Source organism: Chiroxiphia lanceolata, chromosome 2, assembly GCF_009829145.1.
Source record: "Chiroxiphia lanceolata isolate bChiLan1 chromosome 2, bChiLan1.pri, whole genome shotgun sequence".
In the NCBI taxonomy this organism is placed as follows: domain Eukaryota; kingdom Metazoa; phylum Chordata; class Aves; order Passeriformes; family Pipridae; genus Chiroxiphia; species Chiroxiphia lanceolata.
Window position 1 is genome coordinate 22,031,617 of NC_045638.1, and position 20,239 is coordinate 22,051,855.

Below are 20,239 nucleotides of genomic sequence, written 5' to 3' on the forward strand. Positions count from 1 at the left end.
ACTGACTTAGCCAGTGGCAGTGTGTTTCTCTGGACTTAGTGAAGTAATCACTGTGTAACGTATTCATCTATCTTGGAGTGTACTTATATTAATATTCAAGTACAATGAAAAAAAGGAGAAGGTTTGCAAAAATTAAAGCTCCAGAATACTTCTACCTGCTCCTTACTAAAATGAATAATGGATCATTTTCAGTGAATTTTTCTAAGCGCTAATCAAAAATATAATGATGTGCAGATCACTACTCAAATTGGAAGCAGTCATTTTAATTTTCAGCAATTATAGTAATTTTTTTTCTTTATCTTTGGAGGTTATGGTTTATCAGTTATGTAAAATGGTTTACTGAATAACTTGCTCTTTATAACTACCTCATGATTTTGAAGTAACTATTATTTGGTGTTTAGTGTTTATTTTAATAGAGACTTCACCTTCCTTTAATGTCCAGGTAACAATAAGATGAACTTAAGTGGTACTGGTTATAAGAGTAGATCAGCTGAAAGGTTAAAGACATAAATACTGCAGCAGCATTTCCTTTAGTTTGATGGTCCAGACTACCTTTAGGTTCAACCCACCTGGCTGAGTACATCAGCACCACATGCCTTGACATTTAGGCATGGCTCAAATATTTTGGTTGAGCAATGTGTGAAAGGAATGCTCATTTCATCCTGTGACAGTGACTGAAATGGGTGTCTCTAAAATGATAAATTTAGATTTCATTTTTCTTCCTAAGCAAGTTCATGGAAGGAATGGGGGGGATACTACAGTAAAGAATAGAACATTCCTTTTCCTTGTCTTCAAAGAATAGAATGTCCCTTTTTCTCCTTTTCTCCTCAGGAGGCTTTCTTTGCTAAGCAGTTTAAACCACATCTCTTTAATGAGCCGTTGAGTCAACAGGCTCCAGGTTGATTTGTATTCACTGGATTGTACTCATCCTGAGTTTTATTCTTTAGACAGCTTTTGCCTGTAAAACACAGTGCTATACATAGACTATATATAAGTAAATATATAAAAATATATGCTTATGTGCTTTATCTATATATACATAAGCATATAAATGGATTATATGTATAAAAGTGTATATATATGTATATGACATAATAGCATAAAAAAATTAATGTGATGTTAGAAAAGTAGGCTCAGGCCCTTAGGGTGTTTGGAAGGCTGAGTTTCGTTTTCTGGACTAGTGCTGTAACACTTTAGGCCATTGCGCAAAAGATAATTTCTGTTGCCTGCCTTCCTTATCCCAACTTTTGCTGAACTGCTGTAAGTGATTTTGAGGTCAGCTGTGAAACTGCTGGATATTTTCTTCTATTAGCCATCACAGGTGACCATAGTCATGCATTTTTAAATTAGCTTTCATAGTAGTGAAAGTATGAATGAAAGGATGTTGGAAGTCCAAGACTGACCTTTTGCCACAAATTGCAAGATAAAAAATAAAATTTAAAAAACTTTCCTTTTATTTTCTGATCTTTGCTAACTCGGGAGCCTTCAGCTCTAATTCTTCAGTGGTTCCAAGTGGACTAAATTATTGTTTTGCAATTTCAGACCTGTTCTAGTGACATTTGTATAGTTACTAGTATTTTGCATCATTTATATTGGTTTTGTCTGTCCTGTTTGACTGCTGATACCTCAAGAGGAAAGTCTTAAATTCTCTCTGAAAGAAATTATAAGGATAGCAGAAGAATGGGGAATGAGTTATGCACAATGCTTTATTTAGTGACAAAAAGTATTGCTCCCTCGGTGACCCTTTTTATTTTTGTGGTTTGGTGGGTTTTGGCTTTTTTTTTCTTTTTTTTCCTTTGATTGTTTTTGAGATGGAACTATAATTGATAAGTTGTGGATAGTAATATCTTAATTTCTTTTTTGTGTTGAGAGGATGTTCCTTGTTCTGTTCTGTTTGCTGTTCAGTAGCTTTTACCTTGCCAGTGGTTCTTCCTAAACTCTGTGATAGTCCACATACCATTCGGAATTGTGTTGGATGTCCCACTGTTTGATACTCATATCCTCAGTTATATGGATATTTCAAGAATCGGTTCACTTCTGTGACTGAATGAGCTACAGGCATGTACTGCCTGTGGGGAGAGAGGTTGTAGAATGGAAAGATTGATGAGTGATCCCTTTAGAGCACAGAGACTTATTGAAAGACATCCATTTCCTTGCTCTCACGTAGTGCTGCAGCATTTTTTATCCTCCTGAGTCTCACAAACTTGACACGACTGGTCAGTGAGCTGATCAGCCGTGTCTTTGTATGCTGGAGAGAGAGAGAGAGAGAGAGGGAAAGGAACCGTGAGTTCATGATTTTGCTGATGTTGAAATAGGTGGGCATGAGGACCATTGATTGAGTTCTGCATGTGATACTCAGGACTCAACAAAAGTCAGTCTTTCTGATGGGAAATCTGTCACTACTTTGGCTTTGCCATTGCTCTGTTTAAATCTTGTGTTCTTTCAAACTGTTCGGTTGATTCAGTGGGATAATAAGCACACAAGGGTCTGTGTTATATTTAAATCCAGAAATGACAGAAAATGTGAATGTTGTTACTATTACTATAACTCCATGATTAGAGGAAACATCTGATACTTTCTGGAGTCTTGATTGCCCCCACCATTCCAGCCATTGTATAGATTTGTTTGCAAGTTTACAGTTTATGCTGTGCTAAATGCCATCAATTGAGTTGCAAAAAGCAAAGGAAAAATTCACACTTCTATAATTGTAGTCTGGTTTATAATTATATTTATTTCTTGTACCCTAGTTGAGCATTTCAGTAATATGTGTGGGTTTTTTACACAGTTGCATACCCCAAAGAGATTAAAGGAATATTGTGAAAGACTGTTAGGAAAGCAAAATCAGTTTCTGTGTTCATTCGCTATTGATAGTGATGAAATCCAATGAGATTTTCTCAGTCTTGGACCACAGTGTTGGTAAAAATGACTGTCTGTGTTTGAATTTGGCTAAATCGAATACTGAAAATGATACTCTTCTACGTTTAAATAGAAATCTACCTCACAGGTATGGATACAAGAAACCTGTTGCCTAAATTAAAATTATTCTCCTTAACCATTTCAATATCCCTAAAAAAACCCAAACAAACAACAAAACAAAACTCTTGCCGAGTTTCGGTGTCTGGGATCTGATTTTGACTTACTAAAATATCTTGAAAACACACAATTAAAATTCTCTTTAAGGCAGTTTGAACTCCTAGCAGAAGGATAAATCATAGGTGTATTTCATCTGGAAAGCTTAATGCAAAGTTGGGATGGGTTATTCAGACAAAGAACTCAAAACTAATGATTAAGATGAGCTACAGCTAAAAGAAGCTTTCATGCCAACCAGCCCTATCTCCTTGATAAACTACAGATTATTTTAGAATCACAATAACCTAATTTTAATAAATTCAGAATGTGTAAAACATTCTGAAAAAATCAAGTTCTGTATTCATTCCTGAGGTCATAACCTTCTGTAATAAACTGTCCTCATGTGTAAGTGATTGATAAAGCTGAGGTTTAGATACTGCTTTGATGCTTACTGTACCCTCTGCCTGGGTAGATCTGCACTTCTAATTCTGACTCTGCAGTGATTTGATCAGATCATGCACTCCACTTATGCACTGTGGTCTGTTGCCAGGTGACCTGTAGGTCTTTCTGAATACACATCAGCATATTTTTGTGCCAGATCACAAGTTGAGTAATCCGGTGCCTCTGTCATTCTAGTCACTTTATTTGTATTTATTGTGACTAGCTTTTGCACACTGCAAACACCACCAGTGGAGCTGCCTGTGCTGTTACATAGAAGGGTCACTATAAAAATGACTAGAAGATGATATGTGACTGGGGAATGAATATTACTCATTCCCAGTGAAATGTAGCGAGTAGATGGACAGAACATCCTGCTGATAATGTCCATGTAAAAGATATATCAAGAGATGAGAGCTAGAAATGAGAAGAGCATTTTCATTCACCAGTCAGCTATGTGATACTTTTTAAAGGAGACTTTTTAAATTAGTATCTTTAGCTATGGAGTTGAATCTTTCACTTTCAGGTAGATTAACATGTAATTATCATAGAGACTCATAGGAAAATTTTCATGTTCTAGAATTTTTTGTTTCCTTGTTTTGTTTTAATTCTACTTAGCTTGCTATGTGTTATTTAACAGGATGAGGATTAATTTTCTTTCTCAATTTTAAATTTAGAGTAAGAATTTTATGTGCTTCAGCTAGTGAGTCTGAGATATAGAAGAAAAAACAGTGTATAAGAAAAAAGAAAAGGGGGAACTGTGAATTTTAAACATTGTATTCTTAATTTACCTTCTCACATGAATTATTTCACTATTTTATTATCTATAAAAATGTTTTTACGTGGCAAAGGACATGTTGATAAGTGAAGTCCTGAATTTCTCTAAATAAATCTCATAAGAGCAACTTCTTTCTTTCCCTTTCTTTCTCTTTTTCTTCTCTTCTCTTTCATTGCTAAAGTGATAGTAATGAACATACCTTTAGAGATACAGAACAAAGACATGCATGACAAGGGAATTAAAGCATGGTTAACAGCAGTAGCTGGCTTTTCAAAGGACACTACTTGAAAAGATAAACAGACTGGTAGAAAAGCCAGTGTTCAAGATCTTTGCTGAAATGAAACCAAGAGCTGAAAGTACATTTCTTCCCCATATTAGTGTTAAATTAAATATTAATGACCTTCTTTTTCAAAGATTTGTTGGGGGGGGGGGGAGAAAGGATGAATTATTTGTTTCTATTAAAAAAATAGCTTGAAAGCTAAAACATCTTTGACATATAAGCTGCCAAAATTCAGCCTTAAGTTTACTCTTGTCTGAAATCCCCTGGAAATACAAGTGGGTGTGTTTTGCTGGAGTAATCCCATGTAAATGCAGCGCTGCCAGCAGCACTATAGTAATGACTGTTACGTCTTTGAAGGCACTCAGAAGCTTCTGTTCAAAGACACTCTTAAATAATTAATTCTTTTTTTTCTTTTTTCAATTTACATGGAATGTGTAATGACATCCCCCAAGTACCAGATTTCCTTCCTTCCCTTCTTTTCTTCCTCATGAAAAGCATAAATGGAGTATTTTAATTAAGACACTTCTTGCTAACTTGGATAGTAAAGAAGGGTGATGAAAGAGAATGTCCACATAGTTCTTTGTTGAGACCCGTAGTTACCACAGAAGCGACAGCTTGAAAAACCTGGGTACCTCTGAGGTGATCCTGGAAGCCTGGGTTCCCCTCTGCAAACAAAGGGAGGCAGTTTTACCCGGTTCGGTATGAGGCCTCTGGCTCCTGGCAGTTCACTCTCTGACCATTTATGTGGTCCATTTGCAAGACAGCTGCCTAGCTGGCTATACATGGGTTTCATTTTCTTTCTTTTCTTTTGTTTGTTTGACAGATACCGAGCGTCTCTATTCAGTAGTGTTCGAAGAGATCTGTGGGCGTTTTGGAAAATCATATACCTGGGATGTGAAATCCTTGGTTATGGGTAAGAAAGCCCTTGAATCGGCAGAAATTATTCGAGATGTTCTAGATCTTCCAATAACCAAAGAAGAGCTACTAAATGAAAGTAAAATCAAGCAGGAGAAGCTATTCTGTACTGCTGCATTGATGCCAGGTATGTTTCTTTTCAATATTTACAAACTCTTTATGGAATTATTTAAATGCTAATCAAGCAGAAGTTTGTAATCTGTCTTCCACAAAACAGTTTCTCTTACAGATTCTGTTTCGTTGCTGTCATTTTAGCAAGTCTTACTCAAATCCACCTGTTATTTACCAGTCTAAAGAGATATTTTACCTGTCAAGGAGTACAGAAAACTTCTTTCCCTATTTACTTGGAGAAAAACTTTTTTCTAGGTGTTTTAAAAGAAAAAAAAAGACTAGGTACATATGCGTGAATTCTGTTTTGTAAACCAGCCATTCTTTATAATTGTTGTTGGCAGCCTTCCCTGACCATGAGCATAGCCTTGTTTTGTTAAGCACAAATAAATTTGCCTGCACATTTAAAAGTATGCGAGCCCATGAGTTCTTTCAGTTGGGATTAATCTCGCTTAGCCTGAACACTGAAACTCAGGTAACAGTGTCTGAGCGTGTCACTGGTGAGGGAGGGTTCCTCAGGTTATCCTAAGACATGAGTGTTTCCTCACCAGTGATAGTGCAGAATGCCCAAATGAGTAGCTTCAACCAGGTACCTCAAGATAAGCAAGAGCATGAATCTTATCTGTAGTGTGAATGGATACTTTTATATTCAATTACATTTAGATCTGAAATGCTCTAGAGAGAAATCCTCAACCATACAAGATTAGCGATACCTAAACCTAGGATTGCTGGTAACTTTATGTACAATGTTAAACTTTCTAGAGCAAATACTTTATGAAGGAAAAAAAAGGAGGAGATGGAGAGGAATATAAAAAAAGTATTAAAGTGAAATAACTGCATGTCACTGTACGAGTTTGACTGTTATCGTTTTTTCTCTTTGAACATGTACTCATTTGTTCTGACAGTTTCTACCGTGCATTAATGTTTTAATTTTTAGATGCTTTTTTATACCTAGTTTCATAATGCATTAGGAGAATGAAAGTTAAAAATATGTGATATGTTAGGAATAAATAACAAGCAGCAAAAATAAAAGGTGCTGTTTTTTTAGCAGCTTAAAAAACTTGAGTATTTTGTGCAGCCAATTTAGTTATCTCTTTAATGTCTTTTATGTGCAAGGTTTTTCAAATTGCATCTCTCTCAATCATAGTTCCACTTAAAACTGTAAGCCTAGTTAAACTCTCCAAAACAATGAGAAATATGGACTGATGTGTTTTTCATTTTTCATGTCAAACTTCTGGGGCTAAATTTTCAGCTGTATCTTTTGCAAGCAAGCCAAACAAAAAAAACGTAGTCTGGGTTTAGAAAATGCCAGATGGACAGACTGGGTAAAATGTTAGGAGGCATGGACAAGAGTTGCTGTAATGAAACAGCATAGGTAATAGATGCTATTAGGTGGATATTGTGTGCCAGCTGAAGATTGTGATAATGTGGCTGAGCTGGCTTAAACAGAGTTAGAGAGGTGAGGGAACAGATTAGCTGAAGGAAACATGAGGTTTTCTGCTGTTCCTGACTTCAAAAAGTGAATTCTGGGCTTGCTGAAGCTGAGCTATTATGGATGAAAACAGCAAAATTCTTAGTGTGAGAAGCAAGTAAACATTTTCATCATCCCCAGAATTGTTCAACTGATTATCTTTTCAGTCCAACTAAATACAAGTGATAACTTTCTTCAGGGTATTTTTTAAAGCAGAATTGATGTGAACTAACATACTTTATGCTCACTGGCCATTGTGGAGAGCAGAGGCATCCTTGGTCACTAAACTGATATGATCTGTCCTTTACTTGGAGGCAGCATATGAGATACAAGCTAAATTGCCATGAATTTTGAGAGACCAGGCTGATGTCAGTTAATAAGGTAGAGGGAAATGGCTCCGATGCTTACCTTCTAGTTTCTTTAAGGACTGTTCTCCAATCAACCAGATTTTTAAATCTGATATTTTCTTCTGCCCTTTTGTATCTTCTGAGAGTGTTTATTCATATAATCCTTGTGGATTTGCTCTTAATGTTCTTTAATTAAGAATGGGCTTCTTGCATATGTTGTGTAAGATATAAGACTGATGACATTTTGAGTTTACACTGTTCTCTGACTAAATCGATCTTTCAGATGGTTACAGGTAAATACAGGAAAGTGAAAGTTAATTGTCATATTAATGGCGTAGGATGACAGAAGTGCTGTATCTCTGGCCATCTTTTGACAGTTAATATTCAGGTGAGGTTCTATTTTTTAATCAATTTCTAAAAGTTTGTCCAAAAAATAAGATTGAAATTTGATTTGGTGGAGAGCAGAGCTAAAAAATGACCAATGATATTTAAAAAAGTGACTCAAGCAAATCAGCATTTGTTTCTGGATGTGGAATGAGCTCTGCACATAATTTTGCCAAACATGATAGCTCTATTAATTTCCAAATCAAGTAATTGACAGGTGTGTCGGTGACGGTTAAGGATAGTGTGGAAGTTGTACGAATCTTGAATTGGCAAAACAGTTCTTTGTCTGACAGGTTAGAAACCTGTCCTGATTTCAGCTGGGATAGAGTTCGTTTTTTTCTTAGTTGCAGGTATATTGGTGTGGTTTAGATTTAGTACAAGAACGAAGTTGATAACACACTGATGTTTAAGTAGCCACTGGCCCCAAGTCAAGGATTTTTCAGTTTCCCGTGCTCTGCCAGTGAGCAGGTGAACAAGAGGTCAGGTGGGAGCATGGCTTATCTGAACTGGCCAAAGGGATATTCCATACCGTAGAACATCATGCCCAGGGTATAAACTGGGGTTGTTACGTGGGAGAGGGACAAGTTGTGGCTTTGGGATGGACTGGGCATCAGTCAACAGGTAGTGAGCGATTGCATTGTGCATCACTTTTCTTTCTTAGGTTTTATCTCTCCCTCCCCCTTTCCCTTTCATTTTGCAATTAGTTGTATTAGTATTGTCATTATTATATTTTACTTTGTTTTGATTATTAATCTGTTCTTATCTCAACGTACAAGTTACTTTTTTTCCTGATTCTTCTCCTCATCCACCAGGGAGGACACACGCACTGAGTGAGCAGCCGTGTGGTACTTAGTTGCCAGCTGGGCTTAAACCATGACACAGGCTATATTACAGCCATACCATTTAATGTGCAGCATTTCTGAGGCATGAGTGGTTGAAGACAGAATTTTGACTATTTCAATATGGCTGAACTGACAGACAAGCCTCAACAGATCTGGCTGTGGTCAAAATACAGATTTCGTCTAAGAAGAGTCTATATCCATTTCTAATATGGAATTTTCTGGTAACTATTTGAGATTTTTTCACAGTTTGATTTATTTTTAGTTTTGAAAGAATCTTAAGGAATGGTAGTTTTGATTCAGTGGAGAAAGAAATTAATCCAAGAGAACACTGACAAAATGACAGGCCTGCCACTATGCAGGTTTTCTAAATATTTCTGTAAGAGTACAGACATTGTTATCTGCAAGAGTAATGTACTAGGTTTTCTGCTTCTGCAAATGCGTTTTTAGCATTTCTGTGTTACAAGGAAGTGCATAGTCTGAAGAATAAGAAATGACAGGTGGAACAGAAGAAAACCATGCATATGTATATCTACCTATACATGTTTAAGTGTGCTTTTGCATAATATAAACCTAGAATATATACAGAGCCAGAAAAACTGAACTCCAAGTTATACAACTGCCAGCAGTTACTGTGATCATGTCAGGATTATGAAACTACTGCTATTCTTTCACAGTAGTCTCTGGTTTGGCTCATCATCATTATCACAAAGCACAGATCCTTAAGGATTGTGTGACTGTGTATACCTTTCAGACATTTTCCATTCCTGGGTTGTTTTTACAGTAACTGGGATTTAGTTGTTGCAGCTCTTGTTCAACCAGTGCAGAATGTGATGTGCAAGCTATTTTTCAGTTCAAGTACAGTTGACTGTTTCTTGCAGCCATGAGGAGGTAATTTCATACCTCAATTTTAGTACCAAATGAAGCCAGTCAGAAAGCATAAAAAGAGAAGAAAGGAAAACAGTTCAAATTTCAATGGCAACTCCAATTGATTTTCTTCTTCAGCAGTTCCATTCAACCAGCAGTCTAGTGAGCTTAACTATAGCTTCCTTGATGTTGTACCCTTAACAGGTAAATAGACTTCCTAGCATACTATCTTTTCTTTTCCTTGCTGTTATTGTTTTAATGCTAGGAAATTCTAGTGAGTCAATGCTCGGCTCAGTGAACCTGTAACCCCTAGATATCAGTCAATTAGCTGCAAACTCAGAATGATGCTTTCTGTTTAGCTGATTTCAAAGATTTGTCCTTTACATCAAGTCCTAAAGGATTGTAACCCAAACATGCTTTTATGAGGAAATCAGTAACACAGCTGATGGAGGTTCTAAATTATATAAAATTTAGTACTTATATTTCTTCTATGGCCATGCATGTGTCAGTATGTCCAGACTAAAATGATAGTAATGATTCAGTGAATAAGGAGTCTCTACCACCAGAAGGATCTCTGGTACTTTTTAGAAGGCAATAAGATGATAAAACAAAATTCTTTATTAGTAGTCAATTACCTTTCAAAGTGGGGAATAGGTTAGTAGTTTTCACCTCCAGTTTGTAGCTCAGGGAAAGGATAAGGTACCCTTGCAGACAGCATTTTTAAACAGTGTATCATAACAAAAAAAGAAGCAGGTTGATCTGAGAGTTACGTTTCCATAGTCTCATGAGATTTAGGAATAGAATAGAATAAAACAGAACAGAACAGGACTATTTCAGTTGGAAGTGACTTACAATTATCATCTAGTCCAACTACTTGACCAATTTGGGGCTGACCAAGTTAAAGCATTCATGGCAATTAAACCAAGTAGTGGATAGCCCCACCTCTGTCACACTGTCACCTTCACAGCAGCAATCCTGACTTCCCCTGAGGATTGCAAGAAAGTGTAAATAATGAATAGCACTGTGTTGATGGGCTTGCAATTGTTGTAGCACACCAGACTACATAAAAAATATTTTTTAATGATTTTATAGCTTAAGTTAACAAACAGCAGCTTCCTTTTGTAAGTGAAATTTTTTTGTGTTTTGTTGAGTGCTTTTAATGTTCAGATGCTGCTGAGGTTTTTGCCATAGAATTGTTTTTATAAACTTAAAAGACTGTCATGGAATTGGCTAGAAATCTAGTCAACCTGCAAAACTCTGAGTGGTAATGCTAACTTTGACTAAAGAATATGATGAAATCTTGAAAAACTTTAAGTTTGGCATCTTATAACATTCAATGTAGGAACTGTAAATGATTATGAAAAAAAGGAGCAGTCTTTTAAGACAGAAGCTATTTTTATTCTTAAGATTTTCATTTGTGCATATGGACATAAATCATCAAGATGTGTGTTTGCCCAGTTTATGATGGAGATCACTTTCTTGTCTATTTTGAAAAACATACCCTTACTGGGACATATTCATAGAAAAAAGTTTTGGTTAAAGACATATTAGAAAAGAATAGAAGAGCTTTATAGTATCTCCTTGTTTGTCTGGAAACATTTCAAAAGAAATAGATCTGAATGTGGAGATAGAGAAGTGATATAAGTTAAGAACAGTGTTATGTTCAGTGATAGGCAAATACAAGAAAAGGGATGGTACAAAAATTTGAAATGATATGAGATAAAATATAGCAAAAATTTACGTGTTGTTCATTGTTCTGAAGTATTCTGCATGACACAGAGACCATGTTTGTATAATGCTAAAAGGAAAATAAAAATTCCCTTTGTTTTTCATCAATTTGTGCTAGCTTTGAGGAGTTTTGTCTTGTTAATTTTCACTTCATAGTGAGTAATGCCATTTGATTAAAAAATATGATAACTTTAAAAAAATCATGGGGAAAACAGTGTTGTAATAGCATGTAAGTAATTAGATAGGGATTCTCATTAGATCATTTTAGTGTAGCATTGTTTGGTTTCCTGAACTCTTGCTGTACATGTTTGTATTAGTCAATGAGAAGGAAAAAAGTGACAGTTAGCCCAAGGGTTTTGTTGTTCAGTATGAGTCTTATTTTTAGTTTGTCAGTTGATCCAATGTATTACTCACCATGATTTCAGCTGAATCTAAAAAGTGCAAACACCACATTTGGAGTCTAATGGAGGAATAATACTTCCTTTTTAAAAAAAGAAATATATATTTTTATATATGATTTTTTGCAATTTTCAGAACAAAAAGCTGATCTCTTTCTTGGAAATGCATCTGTGGTCTCAGAAGAGATAAATCCTTTCTGTTGGTTTAATTTGTTTTCTTTTTCTTTTCCCAAACTTGATAACTTCATTGACATTTGTGATTAATTAGGTGTTAAAGATGCTGACATTTAAAGTTGATCCTTCTTTGCAGCTACTGTAACAAAATTGAGCTTACAATTCTTTTCACCTGTTTTTCTTTCCAATAGTTACCAGTGTTGAACTATTGCATTTAGCATATATTGAACTTCTGTGTCTGTTCTAAAACTTCTGTTCTAAAATGCTATTTAAAGACATAGCATAAAGAAACAGTATTTACTGCTTTGGTTATCCGAAAAAATGAGTACATTTGGAAATAAAACATAGCAATGTGGGGTACTCCTGATTTTTTTGTAATTACTTGAAGAATTCACATACTGCATAAGATAGTTATTACCTGTGTGCCACATTAGAAGTGTATCCTTATCCTGGAAGAACAGAGATCCTTATTTCTTTTGATCTTTCTTTATTTTTTGTTCTTGTTGTATGTGCCTAAGCTTTCAGTCAGAAGGGTGAAAGGTGGTCCCAGGAAGTCTAACAGAGGGGTCCCTCTGTGATGGATGGGCCCTGATGTAGCAACAAGTAAGTTAGAAGTTATCAAGATCACAGGAATTTTCAGCGTAGTTCTTCATGGTCTTTGAGTTCTTACTTGGTTGGTTTGATTGTCATTTGATTGAAAAATCTTTGTAGCTACAGAGGGTATAATAACACAGGATATACCAGGGGAAGTTTCTTACAGATCTTTAAAGCAGTTCTTCAATTCCCCTTCTGTTGATGTTTTCTTTTTAAAAAAAAACACTATAAAGATACTGAGGAAGATATTATCTTCCTAATAAAGAATTATGTGCTGAATTGGTACAATAATTGTGTCAGTAATTTGATGTGGTGGCTAAGTGTCTAGAGCTATACTGGTGGTAGCTGATGCAAACAAAAATGGATTTTCTTGATCTGTAGCTTTTACAAAGAGGAAAGCAAACCTGGAGTGAAGATATTTTTCATCTGTTTTGAGTTTGTCAAGTTATGCTAGCTACTCTTCCAAATGCAGTTTAATTTTTTTCTGTGCAGCTGATTTGCCTTTTGCTTTTTCTCTAATCTATCTTACTCTATTTACACATAAACGAATAATCAATTTTAAATGGCATATTCTTATTAAAGTGCATTTTCTGAATAATGTAAATATTTGCTTTCTGGAGATATTAAGGACAACTGCATTTTAGCTCCCTTGTTGTGAGGGAAGCCAAAAAGAGAAATCAAACACGCACCTATACAGAGTTACACACTAAAATCGTGATGTGCTGGGGGAATTTAAGAGAGGACCCTGAAGAAATAACCTCTCTGCAACAGTGCTTTTCTGTGACTGGCTACCTCCAATAGAAACACAGAATAAACATACCCTGTGAGAGATGAACTGAAGCTGTGATGCAGTGGGACCGAAGAAAATTAGCTATTTGAAAAGAGCACAACTTTAGAGAAAACTAACTGTATCATAGCAAGGGCATAGGAGATGGGAAAAGTCTTCTGCTTAATCTTTGGACTTCGTTATATTACTACACACATGACGTGCTAGCCTTGCTGAACGTTGCAGCTTATTTAGAATAAGTTCCTTAGAATGAATGCATTTTATTTTAAAGAAGGGATGCTTAGGTTACTACTTTACATTAAGGCATCCTAGTACTTCATTAATTTACTATAGACTTACTACATGTTTCAGAATGAACACTTAAACTATCTGGAATAAAACGTTGAATTGTATTTAGCGTCATATTTTGGTGAGAGAGCATAATAGCATCATTTGGGAAAAATGCACTTGCTTAGTATAACCATTTAAGGAGGCATAGGAAGGCTTTCAAATGGATGATGCATTGATATTACAGGAGGAATAGCACTTGTTATTTCTGTCCAACTCGAAATCTAACATCACAGAAGTGCATGTATTTAAAGTCATCAAATATGAACATGGAACTGGAAATGTCAGCTATTAATTGTTTGCTTAAATTCTGGAGAATAGATGAGAAATCTTCAGAAAGCCATACCTACAAGTCCTAGTTCCAGACAGGTGGATTAGTTAATGCACCTATTTAGTAATCTACAAACTTTATTATCAATAGTACTTACAGCTTCTCCAAGTTGGGCATATGACTGTACTTGGGAAAAATGTGTGGCAGATTAGGTGGTTGATTTTAGAATTGAAAGGCTAAGTCACATGGGAAATGCAAATCAGAGATGCTGGTGTGACAAAGGAAAGAATTAAATGGGCATGAGGAGTAGGAATGGTTGGAGGGAGCGGGAACCAGACGTAACCATGACAGTGAATCAGAAGGAAGGGAATAAGATTTACTTGGAAGGTAAAAACAGAAAATTGTGCTCAACTTGTTTCAAAAAACCAAAAGTCAACTGGAGTCTACTTGAACCTAAACTACCTGAAACTAATATCCTGTGTCCAACACCGTGGGACAGATTTATGCCAAGAAGCAGAGCTGAAATGATTTTACAGATATGGAGGCATTTTCTCTTGTGAATTAATAAAGACCAGACATCCAATCTTGTTCTTCATTACACAATGCTAATTGTTTTTTCTGGGAGAGGTATTCAGCATTTAGAATGCTGCAGAAAAGGAACATTAAAACCCCTTCAAAGAAAACTCAAAACTTGCACTGAATAATGGCGTGTGTTTCCCTCTTACACAGACTGCTGTGCTTTCTCTGTTCACTGCATTAACCTTCCCTAGAAGACGATCAGATTGAAGTTTCTACCCATTAGGCTTGAGGTGTTCATTACTCTGGGTTCACAGCATCAATAGATAAAGCTCTGGTATTAACAACTGTGACTGACAGCTGCTCTCCTCTGCCTAGTGTTACTTGCTTTAATAATTGCAAAAGAGAGAAACTGAGCTCTCTTAGGGTCTGGTTTGAGCCAGTTGGATACCTGCTTCAGAAATTAAAACTATGCCATCCAGTAAGAAGAGTATATTTTTTTTGATTCTTTTCTCAGGAGCATAACTGTATATGAAAGAAAATGTTCTCCCAAACTCTCGGAGTTCGAAATAATAAACTTACATAATATGGGGACATTGCTTAATGACTTTCTAGTGGATGTCATCATGTAATGATGTTGAACCCGTTTTTGACATATTTTGAGAAAAGCATCACTTTGATAACAGAACAAGTATATATATACCTTGAGGAATGTTCCATGGTTTTTGTCTGGAGAAGGAACATTTCAGATATAGCAAGAATTTTCTTTCACACTAACTGATTGAAATAGGTTATTGCTAAATACTTTGTAATTATGTATAAACATTAATACATGTACCAACATACATGCATATATATAAAAACTAAAACATATGTATTTGTCTTACAGGGGTTGATAAGCTGATCCGTCATTTACACAAACACAACATACCCATGGCTGTTGCCAGCAGCTCAGGTGAAGTCTCATTTCAGCTGAAAACAACCAGACACAAAGACTTTTTTGGTCTTTTTCATCATGTAGTGTTGGGAGATGACCCTGAAGTGAAGTGTGGCAAGCCACACCCTGATCCATTTCTGGTTTGTGCAAAGAGATTTCACCCTCCTGCACCTCCAGAGAAGGTAAGAAGGGGAGGGGATAAATTCGATTTAGGAATATTCTCTTGGGGCTATATTTGCTTTTTTTTTTTTTTTAATGTGATAAATACTTATATTAAATTTAATGTAAAGATTATAAAAATCAGCAACTTCTGTTTTCGAAGATGTTTGTGCTATTGAAGGAAGAGATTTCCCCCCACTACATCTAATGTTTGTAATGCAGATTACTCTGATTTACTACACAGTAGCATGCAGTAATAGGAAAGTGTAATGATTTTCTGCTGTGTAAATAAATCTACAATCTCAATTTCACTATTCAAAGTTTGGAAACAGTTGTTTAAACATAGTTCAGTTTATTTTCCGTACATTCATAGCTGATTTACCTCTTAAGTGTCAAAACATTAAAGATGGTTCTTTGTGAACAGGGCATATATTTTTCCTAAGCCACATCTTTCCTGTTATAGTCTAAATCTCTGAGATCATAGTTCTTGTTTCTGATTTAAAACTATCAGTTTGAGCAATCTTTCTCAAATAGTAGGTGTGTTTAGTTTTTCTCTCTTATATATAACTTTCGAAACTTTATTCTGAAATAGAAATCTACAGGGAAAATATTTGAAAGATAAACTGAGATTTGTTGAAATAATGTCTTCACTTTTATTTTAAATTAAATTGTCTTTATCCCTAGAATATTTTTCTCACTTCTTCTCTGTCCCAAGTGGAACATAAGTTCTGAAGTTTCAGAGTTTCATTACTGCAGAAAAATGCATTACATACTAATTTTATGGAACAAGTTTAGGTAGATTACACTGTGATTACTGTTCTCTCAGTAGGATTATTGAGGAAAAAACGACTACACAAATACGATTAACTGATTCCTCAGCCTTTCGTACTTCTAATTCTCACCCAGAGTCTAAATGGTATTTTCATTACCTGAGAATACAAAGTGAAATAAATTTGATGCAGTGTGGTTTACTGTTGAACAGTGTTAATCAAACTGTGTTAATCAAACATGGTGTTGTAGGGGCATGGTAGATACTTGTGTGAGTAGGCCTTGTGTATATGGCTTGTTCCAGATGTTGAAATCTGAGCAGCAAGGCTGTAGATCTCACCTTAGAGTCAAGGAGTTATGAATTTTGGATATGTTAATGTTCAGTTCGGAGCAAATATTGGGAAGCAGCCCAAGGTTTTGGAGAGAGGAAGAGAGGAGTTGAACACAAGCTTAAACCACAGCTTAATATTTTTTTTTCATATAAAAATATTCTTCCTTGCTTAACTGTGTGTGTAGGGAACAAAAAATCAGGGTATGTTCCTGTAATATTGTATGGTATGTTTTTTTTGGGAAACAGAATGAGGTGCATAATGAATACTTTTTAATTGGATGGAAGTATAGCTGTAAGCTGTTCTGTAATTCTGAAAGTAAAAGAGCAGAAAGTATTGATAATTTATATAAATCTGGGTTGTAACTGTTACCGTATCTCGAGAAGTAAGAAAACTGAATGTCAGCTGTGTTAATGGCAAATTAAACTATAATTTCATGTGAGGAGCAGAAGGACAGCTTTCCCAAAACTCTTTGTTTATTTGCCTCTATTTCAGAAAAGTCACAAGGTGGTAATAATTAAAAAGGACAAAAACCTTAAAAAACAGCCCAAAAGCAAGCAACAAAACCAGTGACACTGTTGTAGATAATTGTTTGTTCCCTTAGTTATGTTAGCAATGAAAAAAATATTTGAAGAAAATAGTAGCATCTATATTACACTTAATATTTTTAAATTATTTTAAAGGTATGTCGGACAAAATTACAGATTGTATTTTTGATTGGGTTTGTATTTTTATTTTATTAACCTTCTTTTTGTAAAAGACCATAAATGTTTGAATATATATTTTTCCTCTATATGAGTTTACAGCATCGGCGTTCCCTCAGTGCAGATTAAATTCAACTGAACTTTTGTTGCATCTACAAAAATCACAAATGTTGAAGTGTGGGAATTTAGCACAAGCACAGAACTCTCAAGGGGAAGAAAAGTATTTAAAGTGATATATAAATGGATATGATATCTGCTTTACTGTCTTGAAGGATGTCATAGTTGTCCATCTGGGAATTTCTTAAATGTTGACCTTTTGGTTTGCAGTCTTTGGTTAACTAGGAACTTAATATGCATAATGATGAAACCACAGCACAGGAATTTTGAACAAGATACACCCTGCAAATTCAGCCTAGGTCTTGCTATCTGGTGATACGTGAAACATCATATGAACTTGCAAAACTAGCAACAAAGCACTGTCATATAAGTAATTAATTAAATCAATCAGGTAATCAAAATATGATCTGGAGATTAAATACTAGAAAACTTAAATTTTTCTAAAATTTAAATTTAAAAACATATACTCAAATTTCTGCTCTCAAATGCACAGATGCAACTTGTATGAAAACCATCTGGAGCTGTACATATGTAGAAACAATGTGTTCTTGAATATTATAGAAATTTCAGACCAGAATGTTCGAAACACTGTGTTCTTTTTTATACATTTTATTTAGACAATTAAATAATACTTTTCATAGTATTATTTCTGTTTGGATTTTGGTGAGGGAGTACTTAAACAAACTGGACATGAGTAAGTCCAGGGACCCTGATGGGATACACCCTCTGGTGTCATTGCAAGACCACTTTACATACTCGTTGATCAATCATGGCCACTGGGAGAAGTGCTCAAAGACTGGAGAAAGCAAATGTCACTCCTGTCTTCAAGCCAGGGAACTAGAGGCTGCTCAGCCTCACCTCTATCCCTGGAAAATGGTGATGGAAGAACTAATCCTGAAAACCATTTCCAGACGCAGGAAGGACAAGCAAATCATCAGGAGCAGTCAGCATGGCTACGCCAAGGGAAAGTCATGCTTGACAAACTTGATTAACTTCTATAATGAAGTGACTGGCCTGGTGGACAAGGTGAGAGCAGTGGCTGTTGTCTCCCTGTGCTACAGGAGTGCCTGTGACACTCTCACCCATATGATCCTTGTAGAGAAGCTGTGGATGAGCAGACAGTGACGTGCTTTGAAAACCGGCTGAACGACCAGGCCCAGAAGGTTGTGATCAGTGGCTCAAGTCTAGTTGGGTGCCAGTGAGTAGTGGTCAATACTGGGTACAGCCCTGGTTAACATCTTTAGTGACGTGGTTGGACTGACGAGAAGAGAATGCTCAGGGGGATCTTATTAATGTGTAGGAATACCTGGAGAGAGACAGTAAAGAAGAAGGAGCTAGGCTCTTTTCAGTGGTGCTCAGTGACAGAACCAGAGGCAGTGGGCACAGACATACACAGGAGACTGAGCACATGAAAACACTTTTTTTACTGTGAGGGTGGCCAAGCACTTGCAGAGGTTGCCTAAATGAGTTGTGGAGTCTCCATCCTTGGAGATACTTGGAATTTGTCTGGACACAGTCCACAGACTGGATGACCTCTGGAGGTCCCTTCCAATGTCACTTACCTGTGATTCAGTCATTAACTTCACAGATTTGATCAGGGAAAAAAAAGTAAGGAAACAAAAGTACTTTTGCTAAACAATATTTTTCTGTTCCACTTTAATTTATAGGGCTCGCATTATTAAAAATAATGATTTTCGAATTTATAAATACTAGAATATTAATTTTTGCTTTAAAAGAGTTCATATTAACCTGGCCATTTGTATGTATTTTTATATTTATATATATCTATATATATATAAATTCTCAATACTGTCTTGAAGTTTTATTTCATAATAACAAAAATGATATGCTAATAAATTTATTTTAAATATGGCTGTAACTGAGAGGGCTGCAGACATTCCCATGCCAGCATTTATACATACTTCCAATACACTTCTGTCATCAAAACCACATAGATTAGTTATCCTCCTATTTAAGGATGTTGTGGGCTAGGGCCTTTCTTTTGGTTGATTTGCCTACAGCTTTTCTGTAAAATAAAGGACCTTACTAGTCATTTAAAAGCAAATAAATCCATTTATATCCACTGTTTAAAAAGAGGAATAGATTGCAGTAATACAAATGGTCATAACTCTCTTATGAAGAATCAATCTGTTCTATTTAAAAAGTTCCAAGTGATGTAAATCATCACCTTAATTTAAAACACTATTTCTGCAGTTTCTTCCATTTCTAATTAATTAATTGATCCCATAGTTACAAATAATCTCTGTACCAAATCTAGTGAGAGCTCATTAAAATTTTTTCAGACTGATTAAATGGCATTAGGATTTATGAGTCTCCGTGGACTTTTTATGTCATAGAACAGAGAAGTTCAAAGAGAAATTTCTGCGACTTTTTTGCTACAGAAGATGTAGTGAAAGAGCAATAGATTCAGAATGGTATGACATTCAAATATTTTGTAATTTTATTCTGTATTGTACAAATAAAACAGAGGATGAAGAAGGTTGATTTAGCACTTAATGTGACTATCATTTTTGTGAGTTCTTTGTAAAAAGGATGCTAAAACCTTTTTTTTTTTTCATTATCCCCTTCTTTTTTTTCCTTTTTCTTTTTTTTCCCCATTCAACTTCACCGTTTTTGGTGTATACATGTAGTGTATTTATTTTACTTACTATGGTTTTCAGATAAGCAGCTATTTTATGAGTGATGTTTCTCTTATTCCTGGAGGTTTAATTTATTAGGAGTACTTTATGTAAAGTACAGAAATTACAGACATGAACAACCGTTCTAGGTGGAGCACTGAGCTGTAAATTGGAATGTCTGCTGTTGAAATCATGTATTTTAGTCATCATAAATCTACCCCTTTTCCATTTTATAAATTAATTGACTTACACTCTTTCATGAATGTATGCAATTCACAGATTTGTTATTTGAGAA

At 35.4% G+C, this 20,239-nt stretch overlaps 1 protein-coding gene across 1 annotated transcript in view; it reads left to right on the plus strand.

Annotated features, from left to right (window-relative positions):
- PUDP (pseudouridine 5'-phosphatase) overlaps positions 1 to 20,239 on the plus strand; it is a 66,295-nt gene that overhangs the window by 20,660 nt on the left and 25,396 nt on the right. The window contains exons 2-3 of the mRNA XM_032678772.1: positions 5,389 to 5,607; positions 15,181 to 15,410. Of these exons, the coding sequence (XP_032534663.1) occupies positions 5,389 to 5,607; positions 15,181 to 15,410 (449 nt within the window). The remainder of the gene's footprint in view (positions 1 to 5,388; positions 5,608 to 15,180; positions 15,411 to 20,239) is intronic.